Here is a 13,124-nt window from a genome sequence, read left to right on the forward strand (position 1 = left end):
TCCGACTCCAGTGAGTGCAACAGTAGTGAGAGTGTTGGATAGCGGAGGGGTAAAACTTAATAATCCCACTCCAGTAAGTACAATAGTAAAGAAAAAGTTAGATAGCAGAAGAGTAAAATTAACTATTCCCACTCCAGTGAGTGCAAGAGTAGGGAAAGTGCTGGACAGCGGAAGGGTAAAACTTATAATTCTCACTCCAATGAGTGCAACTGTGGGGAAAAGGTTGGTTAGCGGAGGGGTAAAAATTACTATTCCCACTCCAGTGGCTTCAACAGTAGATAAAATTGTGTGGGATAGCGGAGGGGTAAAACTTACTATTCCCACTCTAGCGAGTGCAACATTAAGGAAAGTGTTGGATAGCGGAGGGGTAAAACTTAATATTCCCACTCCAGTAAGTAAAATAGTAAGGAAAATGTTGGATATCGGAGGGGTAAAAATTATTAATCCCACTCCAGTGAGTACAACAGTAGGGAAAGTGTTGGATAGCGGAGGGGTACAAATTACTATTCCCACTCCAGTGGCTTCAACAGTAGGAAAAGTGTTGGATAGCGGAGTGGTAAAACTTACTATTCCCACTCTTGCAAGTGCAACAGTATGGAAAGTGTTGGAGAGCGGAGGGGTAAAACTTAATATTCCCACTCAAGTAAGTACAATAGTAAGGAAAATGTTGGATAGCGGAGGGGTATAAATTACTAATCCCACTCCAGTGAGTGCAACAATAAGGAAAGTGTTGGATAGCGGAGGGGTAAAAATTACTATTGGCACTCCAGTGGCTTCAACAGTAGGGAAAGTGTTGGATAGCGGAGTGGTAAAACTTACTATTCCCACTCTTGCGAGTGCAACAGTAAGGAAAGTGTTGGATAGTGTTGGTAATCATTACACAATTTCCATAACTAATTTTACATCAATAAATTAATATCAATTAACAACAACGTATTAATTAATTTAAAATAATTTACTTCCCACTCTTTACCAATATAAACCCCACCACTTATTCAAACATTAATTACACAATTGCCATATTTTATTTGAAATTAATTAACATTAATTAACAATTATCAATTAATTTTAAATAAGTTACTTCCCACCCTATTCTTCTATAAACCCCACCACTGACCCCTACAAAAATTTCACAATTAACATAATTAATTACAAATTAATTAATTAATAATAATTAACAACCAATTACTAAATATTTAATAATAAAATAACTCCCACAATTAACACTATCAAATATAAATTAAATAAATAATAATACATACAAAATATTAATACATTTATTATAATTAACTTACTTCCCACCCTATTCCCCTACAAACCTACAGCCCATTCTTAAAAAAATGATACAATTAACATAATTGAAAAGTAATTAAAAATAATTAACAACCAATTATAAAATAATTATTAATACATTGATTCCCACAATTAACACTATAAAATCTAAATTAAATAAATACTAACATATAAAAAAGAATCATTAATTAATTATATTTAAACTACTTCCCACCCTATTCCCATATAAACCCACAACCCGCTACAGAACTTAAAAACCCAAAATTTAATTAAGAGAAAATTATTAACTACTAAAAATTTAACACATATATTACAAAACAAAACAAATTCTAATACAAAAAAATAGATCACATACTTTTAAAATACAAACTAAGATACATAACACTAATTAAAACATCGATATTTTAAACAGCTATATTTTTGCTAATGATATTAAGAACTTCAATATTTACAAAAACAATATTTCTTACCTGCAAGTTGATATTCTTGACCACGATATTCTTCCTGTCGATATTTCTGTATCACGATATCTAAAACTCCATATTTGGGTTTGTGGACATTTTAAATCCGATATTCTGTCTGTGCACCGTAAAATGAGCCTCTAAACAAACTACTGGGGAAGGCTGCAAATACCAACTTTTCATGGCTCTCCACAACAGAGAAACCCACAACCTGCCTGCTGGCGGTTATGCGCACCCAGATGCCTACTCTGAGTGTGCTGCATAAAAACGGTGGCACCGGCTGTTGAAGCATTTTCAGAGCTTCAGCTAAAAATAAATTTTTCATTTTCGGGTGTGCCCTTTCCCTAACAGCAAAGATTTTCTGGAAGCTACTTGTTGCAATCTGGCACCCTCTTGGAGTTGGGGGCGGGTTGCGGGTATGGGTAAAAAGTCCAAGGGCCCGATTCGGATCTTGCTCGGAAAGCCCTACGGCCGACTAGGTCCCATAGAGCTTTCCGAACGACTCATGCTCCTGGGCACTGAACACCAGAGTACCATGCAAGTACGCGCTGACGGACTCGGGTCACTCGGAGCCCCATTGAAGTCAATAGGAGCGTGTTGTACGTTGCGTACATAGGATTCCATTGAGAAAAAAAGTATGTCGCGGAGAAGGGAGCCCCCCTGTCGTGGGGACGCGCCGGTGCCCCCTGCCCTATACATGCATGTGTAGGGGGACACTTGGGTCCCCCCTGTGACTGAGTCTTAGGGCTGTGGGTGAAGGGCGGCCCGCTACGGCCCCCCAAAGTCCCCTTCCTGAAGCTTTTTCGAGTCAGAGGCTCCGAGTCGATCCGGCTGCTCGACGCGTGCATCGTACTTGGTCGCTCGGAAATCGGACCAATTGCGCTGCACGAGTCGGCCATGTTGTAGTCGTCCGGAGGGCTTCGCTGACGGGTACGAGACGCTCTGAGCACAAGGTGATATTCACATTGTACTCGCTCGCTCGTGCGCCAGGACAAGTCGGTCGGAAATTGCAATCGCGACTCGGATTTGCTCCTGATGGATACCGTCAGGAGCCCTTCTAAGCAAGATCAGAATCGGGCCCTACGTGTTTCTTTCCACTGCAAGGCCCCTTTAAGGCTGGGAGCAGGGCTTGGCCAGCTCCCGCCTTGGCTGCCTCAGTGAGAACCATCCTGCAAGTTGAGACAGGACCAACTTTAATTGTATTGGATGTGACCTTTCCTTAGTCGCTATACCTTTCCCTAGTTGCTATACCTTTCCTTAGTCGATATACCTTTCCTTAGTCGCTATACCTTTACTTTGACGATATGCCTTACCTTAGTTGATATACCTTTCCTTATTTGCTATACCTTTACTAGCCGATATACCTTTCCTTAGTCGCTATACCTTTACTTAGCCAATATAACTTTCCCTAGTTTTTATACCTTTCCTTAGTCAATATACCTTTACTTAGTTGATATATCTTTCCACCAGTCAATATACCTTTCCTTAGTCGATATATATTTCCTTAGTCTGTATATCTTTCCTTAGTAGCTATACTTTACCTAGTCAATATACCTTTCCTTAGTCGCTATAGCTTTCCTCAGTCGATATATCTTTCCTTAATCGAAATACCTTTCTTTAGTCTAAATACCTTGCCTTAGTCGCTATACCTTTCCTTAGTCGATATATCTTTCCTTAGTCGATATACCTTTCCCTTTCGTTAGTCAAAATACCTTTCCTTAGTTGCTATACCTTTTCTTAGTCGATATATCTTTCCTTAGTCGATATACCTTTCCTTAGTTGATATACCTTGCCTTAGTCGCTATACCTTTCCTTAGTCGATATATCTTTTCTTAGTTGATATACCTTTCCTTATTTGCTATACCTTGCCTTATTCAAAATACCTTTCCTTAGTCACTATACCTTTGCTTAGTCGCTATACCTCTCTTTAGTCGCTATACCTTTGCTTAGTCGCTATTCCTTTACTTAGACGATATGCCTTTCCTTAGTCGATATGCCTTTCCTTAGTTGCTATACCTATAATTAGCCGATATACCTTTCCTTAGTCGCTATACCTTTACTTAGCCAATATAACTTTCCCTAGTTTTTATACCTTTCCTTAGTCAATATACCTTTACTTAGTTGATATATCTTTCCACCAGTCAATATACCTTTCCTTAGTCGATATATATTTCCTTAGTCTGTATATCTTTCCTTAGTAGCTATACTTTACCTAGTCAATATACCTTTCCTTAGTCGCTATAGCTTTCCTCAGTCGATATATCTTTCCTTAATCGAAATACCTTTCTTTAGTCTAAATACCTTGCCTTAGTCGCTATACCTTTCCTTAGTCGATATATCTTTCCTTAGTCGATATACCTTTCCCTTTCGTTAGTCAAAATACCTTTCCTTAGTTGCTATACCTTTTCTTAGTCGATATATCTTTCCTCAGTCGATATACCTTTCCTTAGTTGATATACCTTGCCTTAGTCGCTATACCTTTCCTTATTCGATATATCTTTTCTTAGTTGATATACCTTTCCTTATTTGCTATACCTTGCCTTATTCAAAATACCTTTCCTTAGTCACTATACATTTGCTTAGTCGCTATACCTCTCTTTAGTCGCTATACCTTTGCTTAGTCGCTATTCCTTTACTTAGACGATATGCCTTTCCTTAGTCGATATGCCTTTCCTTAGTTGCTATACCTATAATTAGCCGATATACCTTTCCTTAGTCGCTATACCTTTACTTAGCCAATATAACTTTCCCTAGTTTTTATACCTTTCCTTAGTCAATATACCTTTACTTAGTTGATATATCTTTCCACCAGTCAATATACCTTTCCTTAGTCGATATATATTTCTTTAGTCTGTATATCTTTCCTTAGTAGCTATACTTTACCTAGTCAATATACCTTTCCTTAGTCGCTATAGCATTCCTCAGTCGATATATCTTTCCTTAATCGATATACCTTTCTTTAGTCGAAATACCTTGCCTTAGTCGCTATACCTTTCCTTAGTCGATATATCCTTCCTTAGTTGATATACCTTTCCCTTTCGTTAGTCAAAATACCTTTCCTTAGTTGCTATACCTTTTCTTAGTCGATATATCTTTCCTTAGTCAATATACCTTTCCTTAGTTGATATACCTTGCCTTAGTCGCTATACCTTTCCTTAGTCGATATATCTTTTCTTAGTCAATATACCTTTCCTTATTTGCTATACCTTGCCTTATTCAAAATACCTTTTCTTAGTCACTATACCTTTGCTTAGTCGCTATACCTCTCTTTAGTCGCTATACCTTTGCTTAGTCGCTATTCCTTTACTTAGATGATATGCCTTTCCTTAGTCGATATGCCTTTCCTTAGTTGCTATACCTATAATTAGCCGATATACCTTTCCTTAGTTGCTATACGTTTACTTAGTCAATATAACTTTCCTCAGTCAATATAATTTCCTTAGTCGCTATGCCTTTACTTAGTCAACAAAGCTCTCCTTAGTCGCTATACCTTTCCTAAATCAATATATCTTTACCCTAGTCTATATACCTTTCCTAAGTCGCTATACCTTTCCTTTGTCGCTATACCTTTACTTAGACGATATACCTTTCCTTAGTCGCTATACCTTTACTTAATCACCATACCTTTCCTTAGTTGAAATATCTTTCCCTAGTTGATACACCTTTCCTTAGTCGCTATACCTTTCCCTAGTCGCTATACCTTTCCTTAGTCGCTATACCTTTCCCTAGTCGCTATACCTTTCCCTAGTCGCTATACCTTTCCTTAGTCGATATACCTTTCCTTAGTCGCTATACCTTTACTTAGATGATATGCTTTAACTTAGTCAATATACCTTTACATAGTTGTTATTCCTTAGTCACTATAGCTTTCCTTAGTGGCTATACCTTTCCTTAGTTGACATATCTTTCCACCAGTCGATATACCTTTCCTTAGTCACTATACCTGCACTTAGACAATATGCCTTTCCTTAGTCGATATACCTTTCCTTAGTCGGTATACCTTTACTTAGCCGATATACCCTTCCTCAGTCGCTATACCTTTACTTAGTCAATATACCTTTCCTTAGTTGTTCTAGCTTTCCTTAGTCGCTATACCTTTCCTTAGACGCTATACCTTTCCTTAGTCGATATATCTTTCCACCAGTCGATATACCTTTCCTTAGTCGATATATCTGTCCTAAGTCGGTATACCTTTCCTTAGTCGCTATACCTTTATTTACTCAATATACCTTTCCTTAGTCGCTATACCTTTCCTTAGTCGATATATTTTTCCTTAGTCGATATACCTTTCCTTAGTCGATATACCTTTTCTTAGTCGCTATACCTTTCCTTAGTCGATATATCTTTCCATCAGTCGATATACCTTTCCTTAGTCGATATATCTTTCCTCAGTCGGTATACCTTTCCTTAGTCACAATACCTTTACTTAGTCAATATACCTTTCCTTTGTCGATATACCTTTCCTTAGTTGATATACCTTTCCTTAGTAGATATACCTTTCCTTAGTCGCCATGGACATTACCGTCCCACTATCCAATTCCGTGTCCCCCCTCCCTCTCCTCTTCACCGTCTCGGACATGTCAAATCCTTAGTTGGTATACCTTTACCTGATTGCTATACCTTTCCTTAGTCGATATATCTTTCCTTAGTCGATCTTTCCTTAGTCGATATACTTTTCCTTAGTCGATATACCTTTCCTTAGTCAAAATACCTTTCCTTAGTTGCTATACCTTTGCTTAGTCGCTATAACTTCCCTTAGATGATAAACCTTTCCTAAGTCGCTATACCTTTACTTCGATGATATGCCTTTCCTTAGTTGATATACCTTTCCTTAGTTGCTATACAGCAGATATACCTTTCCTTAGTTGCTATACCTTCACTTAGTCAATATAACTTTCCTCAGTCAATATACCTTTCCTTAGTCGCTATACCTTTACTTAGTCAATATACCTTTCCTTAGTCGCTATACCTTTCCTTAGTCGATATATCTTTACTTAGTCAATATACCTTTCCTCAGTCGCTATACCTTTACGTAATCGCTATACCTTTACTTAGACAATTTACCTTTCCTTAGTCGATATACCTTTCCTTAGTCAAAATACCTTTCCCCAGTCGCTATACCTATCCTTAGTCACTATACCTTTCCCTAGTCACTATACCTTTCGTTCGTCGATATACCTTTCCTTAGTCGCTTTACCTTAACTGAGACGATATGCATTTCCCCCATTCGATATACCTTTCCTTAGTCGCTATACCTTTACTTAACCGATTTACCTTTCCTTAGTTGCTATACCTTTACTTAGTCAATATAAATGTCCTCAGTCAATATACCTTTCCTTAGTCGCTATACCTTTACTTAGTCAATATACCTTTCCTTAGTCACTATACCTTTCCTTAGTCAATATGTCTTTACTTAGTTGATATACCTTTGCTAAGTCGATATACCTTTCCTTAGTTGATATACCTTTCCTTAGTAGATATACCTTTCCTTAGTCGCCATGGACATTACAGTCCCACTATCCAATTCCGTGTCCCCCCTCCCTCTCCTCTTCACCGTCTCGGACGTGTCAAATCCTTAGTTGGTATACCTTTACGTAATCTTTATACCTTTCCTTAGTCAATATACCTTTCCCTAGTTGTTATACCTTTCCTTAGTTAATATACCTTTCCTTAGTCGCTATACCTTTCCTTAGTCGATTATATCTTTCCACCAGTTGATTTACCTTTCCTTAGTCGATATATCTTTCCTTAGTCGGTATACCTTTCCTTAGACACTATACCTTTACTTAGTCAATATACCTTCCCATAGTCGCTACACCTTTCCTTAGTCGATATATCTTTCCTTAGTCAATATACCTTTGCTCAGTTGATATACCTTTCCTTTGTCGCTATACCTTTCCTTAGTCGCTATACCTTTCCTTAGTCACTCTACCTTTACTTAGTCAATATACCTTCCCATAGTCGCTATACCTTTACTTAGTCGATATATATTTCCTTAGTCGATATACCTTTCCTCAGTTGATATACCTTTCCTTTGTCGCTATACCTTTCCTTAGTCGCTATACCTTTCCTTAGTCGATATACCTTTCCTTAGTCGCTATACCTTTCGTTAGTCGATATACCTTTCCTTAGTCGCTATACCTTTACTTAGTAAATATACCTTTCCTTAGTCGCTATAACTTTCATTAGTCAATATATCTTTCCTTAGTGGATATAACTTTCCTTAGTCACCATGGACATTACAGTCTCACAATCCAATTCCGTGTCTTCCCTCCCTCTCCTCTTCACCGTCCCGGACCCGTCAAATCTTCACATAGTTGATTCAACTTGTCATCCTTCTGAAGTTGATAAAAACTAATAACATTGAGTTAGGCGACGCTGTCAGTAGTTCACACTATGCTTAAAGAAAACAATTTATCCTGAATTAAGTTATGGTTCAAAGGAGGTGCTATAAACTTTGAAAAAAAGTATGTTTCAATATTCCCAGAAAACGACAGGGGTTCTCAAGTGAATATTTATTTTCTAATCAACCTGAACTGTTATTCAGTGAATTTTACGACACTTATTCGTGCAGAGGACGTCAGAGAAAGTGGCGTTAATTTCCTGGTAGATTTTCCGCAAGTTTCTGGAACCGCGCAATCTAGGCACATTGCACTCATGACGCAACATTCGTTGCCGGAGGTTTCTCTGCGGATTTTATACTCGCGACATTCGAACATGAGGGTTCTCCGCTGCACTTGCGGATATGTCCATTAACTTTTATGCTTCTCTTAGCTCAGCGCGCCAGTGGCTGCTTCCCACCACCAGCACCGGTGTGAGGAGGTTCACAGGTAAGGGGTAAGGGTGATAGGTGTGAAGTTGCGTCAGTGCTGACATCTCGCCCTCCAGCCTCTTCACAGAGCCGTGTTACAGCTGGGATTATCTACCTCCTTAGAGTTGTATGCACGTGGAAGCAATCACGTGAACTACATATGTGACTGCAAACACCTGCAAGCCCACATACACAAGCAAGCTTCTTCAACGTCGAGGTCACACGTCGGGGTATATCTATCAAGACTTTGCACTGCCTCAAGGTCACGAAGTGACGCAAAGTGGAGCAAAGTTTTGACTTGAGACAGACACAACGTCGGAGACATGTTTAAATGTCTCCTAACATTTCTAACGCTGAATAGCATTTTGTACTGGAAGGGTTCTCTACCAGTACAATAGCCATGGTAGGCCGCAGGGCGCAGGCACAGTGGCACACGTCCTTGCACGATGGTGCGAAGGTGCGTGCGCTGCCACAGCCAGCCCCCCAGACCGCCGGCAACGAGACAGACAACTGCAGCGCCCAGAGAACAACTCGAGGCAGTATCTTTGGTTGGTGCGCTGCTGAGTGCTTTTGTGGGTGAACTCTGGCCCGTGGCAAACACATTCGTTTGTGCACAAAACACAAACGTGAAGACACGCAGGCAGATGTTTACAAAATCGTGAGGTCAAGGGAATTGCAAACGCGCACACAGATACACAGACACACTCGACCAAGCGCCTAGTGGCGATTCATTTCGCAGCATGTGCGCTAAGCAGACGTCCTCAAGCAGGAGCCCGGGGGGTTCTTCCCTAGGGGTTTGTTTTTGGCGCATATTCCGTCTCTATGGGCCAGATTTATGAGCCCCTTGCGCCACTTTTGCGTCACTTTTAACATGGGAAAAGTGACGCAAAAGTGGCGCAAGGGGCTCATAAATCTGCCCCCATGTCTTTTGGCGCCTACAATCACGTAAAAGTTCTGCTCTGTGTGTTGGTACCGGAAAAAGAGGCCGGATAGCGCAGGCACTGGTCTGTGTTAGAGTCTGTGGTAAACACAAACCCGGCCATTGCCTGGCAACTCTGCGCACACGACGCCCGGCCCCTGGCCGCGCCTGCCTGTCTGCGTAACAGAGCCGCGGCCACCGTCCAGACCAGTCCGGGAACCAACAGGCCTACTCAGGGGTCCGTCAGGCCTGCCTACCCCGGATCCACTGCGCCATTACTGCAACCAGCCAAGGTGTATGGGATCCGCCATTTCCCACCTGGATCTGCTGCCCCCCTCCTGGAACGTACAGCTCCGCCCAGGACCCGGGGGTCCCACCTGGACCTGCGCTGTTCATCCTGGATCCATTCATCTCATCCTCAGTCCATGAGGCACGTGCTGGATACCCCCCTGGGTCCACTGTGGAACCGCTTAGCCAATCACGGACCCGCCGGGCTGCTTCTGGGTCTGCCAGATCCGTTCAGGGCCCACCCGGCATCAGCAAGACCCATCCTGGGCTCGTCACGGGACCCAGCCTGGGCTCACCTGTGCGCAGCCGGGAAGGCTCCCCAACAAGGCATGGGGGCCACCGTGCGGGAGAGCGGGGCGAGTCCATCGAGGTGCTAGAGCGACTTGTCAACAAGACCCTGCTCTGCACCCAGAAGCTCACGCACTTTGACATACTGGGTGAGTTTACTCTCTAGTTAGTACTATATTACTCCCCCGCAGGGCTTAATTTATTAAAAAAAAAAAGTGCCAGGGCTCTCGTCAGGAGGCTAGTTTGAAGCACACATTGCCCATGCTGCCCATGACAGTAACAACTCAACTACTACCCATCACACTCCTTCCTACAAGTGTGACAATTCCGTCTATTTCAGGCCCCCAGAGCTCTAAGAATGTCTTGGGCTGCAGAGAATAGTAATTTTTAATGTTTTTTAAATTAATAATTAACTGTTTTTGGGGTTACCTCTAAATTACCCAGACACCGCCACCTTGTGGCAGACTGTCACAAGCGCCTGTGTTGATAATTAAAGTGCTGGTGAGGAGCACCGGAAACCACCGGCTCATTTTAAGCATTGTCCCCCCCATCACAGCATCCCCACACTCCAGCGTCAGGAGGTTTTTAATATCTCCCATATTAGAAGAAGCCATGAAGTAGGGAAGGCGCAAAATACATCTGAAGACAGGAGCAGAGCATTAAAATGAAGATCTTCAAGTGTTTGTGGTTAAATAGTTTTTTTTTATAGCTAATGTTCAGAATCTGATTAAAACACTTCATAAAAGCCATAAAACCTCTTACAGATGTACGCTCCCACGTTTTTTTCTCCCTCTTGTTTTTCAGCAGAACAACTTGTTTTACTGAAACATTGAAACACGAAAACAGATTATTGCCTGGCAACAAATGTATTTCAATACGTGAAGTACACATTTGTGAACCAAATGTTGTTTTTTTAAAATCTGAAACGAGTATTTGTTTATTTAGAGCTAATGGGGAAAACAATAAAATATATTACTGAAGACGAAAAACTTATTTTTGGTAGTACCTCCGCTGAATAGCTCCTAGAAGTTGAACAATGCTACTGAAATAATTAGCCAATTGGACCCTATCAACCGTTTAGGTACACGGTGGTGGGAAGGGTGGCTGAACCCTGCCAGGGGTTATTGCATTCCATGCCATGTTCATCTGTTTGTTGTGTCTCACATGATCAGCTCTGGGAGATGAGCTCCTCGCCAGCAAGAAGAGGCGACGCCGGAAGCAGGAGACAGCCACGCCAGCCGGCGACATGGCCGCGGAGATCACGGCGGGTGAGAGTGATGATGACTCCACCGACAGGCTGGAGGAACAGTTGTCTGTCTACCGAACCTTGGCTGAGGAGGACAAGCAGAGAGCTCTGAAGGAGCAGGAGGAGGTGAGTAACGTCGAGGCGGCCTCTTTGAGCTTGGACATCGAAAGTGCTGGGCCAAGATGCTCGGCTGCAGACATTTAGTGGAGGCCATCATACGTAGACTCTACAATCCATAGAGAGTCAGATTGGCTTTGAATCGAAATGTCTCCGTGTCCAGTCTCCTAAGAGCTGTAAGCTCACATATCCTCTCAAACCCTGGCATAGTAGGTCATGCAGAGGTCTCGCAGTGGAGTTCATTGAGGCATCTCAAGTCTAGTAGAATGTTGAGCCGAAGTGATCCGCTCTATCACGCACAGATGAGAGCAAGATGCTCAGCTGCCAATGTTGACTACGGGCAGCTGGGTTGGGATTTCCTTTCTCATAGGGGTCAGAATGACACAAATTCAGTAGTTCCTTGCAAAGCCTGGCCAAAGGGGCCCATCAGAGAGTCCTTCAATAGCAGATCTTAGAGAGGAATATCCATTTGATCCAACTCCAGCGACTCTTTGAGCCTAGAACGTAGCTCCATGTGGAAGACCCTGGAGCAGCGTGCCCCACGAGAAATAACCACAAAGGGAAATTGGGTTTCTATGCTGCCGTCTTAAGCGGGTCAGCAGGACTCCAACCATCTTAAAGTCTGCCACAGATGAGAAGCCAAGGCCCTTCAGGAGGGGAGGAAGAAGGTCAAGAGGTCCTTGTAGAGTCCTTGGTGGTTCACTTTAGGAGGCACAACATTTATCAAGGTATATCTAGATGCTTCTACCACCGGAGGGGATGCAGGGTTACATTCAAGGTTGGATCCCAGCAGTGCCTCCACTTCTTCCACTCAATGCATGAACATTTGCTTCAATCAATAACTTCCCACAAGTTCATTTGAGCTTTGCCGGTTACAAAATTTGACATATTACGTGACAGATGGTTGGGAGGTAGGATACCAGAATATGAGAGGTATCGGAACTGAGTATCGAAACTAAAATATTGTTTAACTGTGCCAGACGACATTATTTATTTATTTTAAAGTTTTATATAGCGCAAACGTGACCCTTGCAGGTATCAGTGCGCTTTACAAGTGAATGAGGCAAAGACATACAAATCAATAAGCATAGCGAATATACATACAGGATAAGAGAACAGTAAGCTCGTAAAACAGAATTCTGATGATCTATTCAAGAAATTTGTTCATAAATAAAAGTTTGACTTTTTTCTTAAAGGAGGTAGTGGAAGGGATCAATCTTATTTCGGGGGGTAGAGAGTTCCAGATTCTGGGGGCGATGCCAGTGAAAGCTCTGTTCTAGGTTTTCTTCCTGATGAAACGCTGTGGCTTTAGCAGGGGGTATTATTTCTTCAAGAGGATCTTGAGCCTCCCGACAGTTCAAGCTTACTGGATAGATAACTAGGGGTGTTGAAGTGTAGAGCTATGTGAGTCATACATGCAATTTTTTGTTGAATTCTTGCTTCATAAGGGAGCCAGTTAAGAGCTTTCAAGTCACGGAGATGTGGTTGTACCTCTTTGATCGCGAGGATGAGTCTTGCAGCAGAGTTAACTGAGGCCCTTAATGGGGCTGTTGTGGATCTGGGCAGGGGTGCGAGGGTAGTGCTTCCATACTCCAGTCTGGGAGTCACAAGTGCTTGCACAGCAGACTTGAAGTAATTTTGATGGAGGAAAGACTCCCTCCCTCCCTCTCGGACCCTACACCAACCACCTGCTGAGTCCCC

At 42.0% G+C, this 13,124-nt stretch overlaps 1 protein-coding gene across 1 annotated transcript in view; it reads left to right on the forward strand.

Annotated features, from left to right (window-relative positions):
• Window positions 1–13,124, forward strand: part of LOC146782794 (uncharacterized) — a 64,654-nt gene that overhangs the window by 22,501 nt on the left and 29,029 nt on the right. The window contains exons 2-3 of the mRNA XM_085637251.1: window positions 9,672–10,209; window positions 11,233–11,432. Of these exons, the coding sequence (XP_085493377.1) occupies window positions 9,672–10,209; window positions 11,233–11,432 (738 nt within the window). The remainder of the gene's footprint in view (window positions 1–9,671; window positions 10,210–11,232; window positions 11,433–13,124) is intronic.

The sequence above is a fragment of the Triturus cristatus genome, chromosome 12 (genome assembly GCF_964204655.1).
Source record: "Triturus cristatus chromosome 12, aTriCri1.1, whole genome shotgun sequence".
Lineage (NCBI taxonomy): Eukaryota > Metazoa > Chordata > Amphibia > Caudata > Salamandridae > Triturus > Triturus cristatus.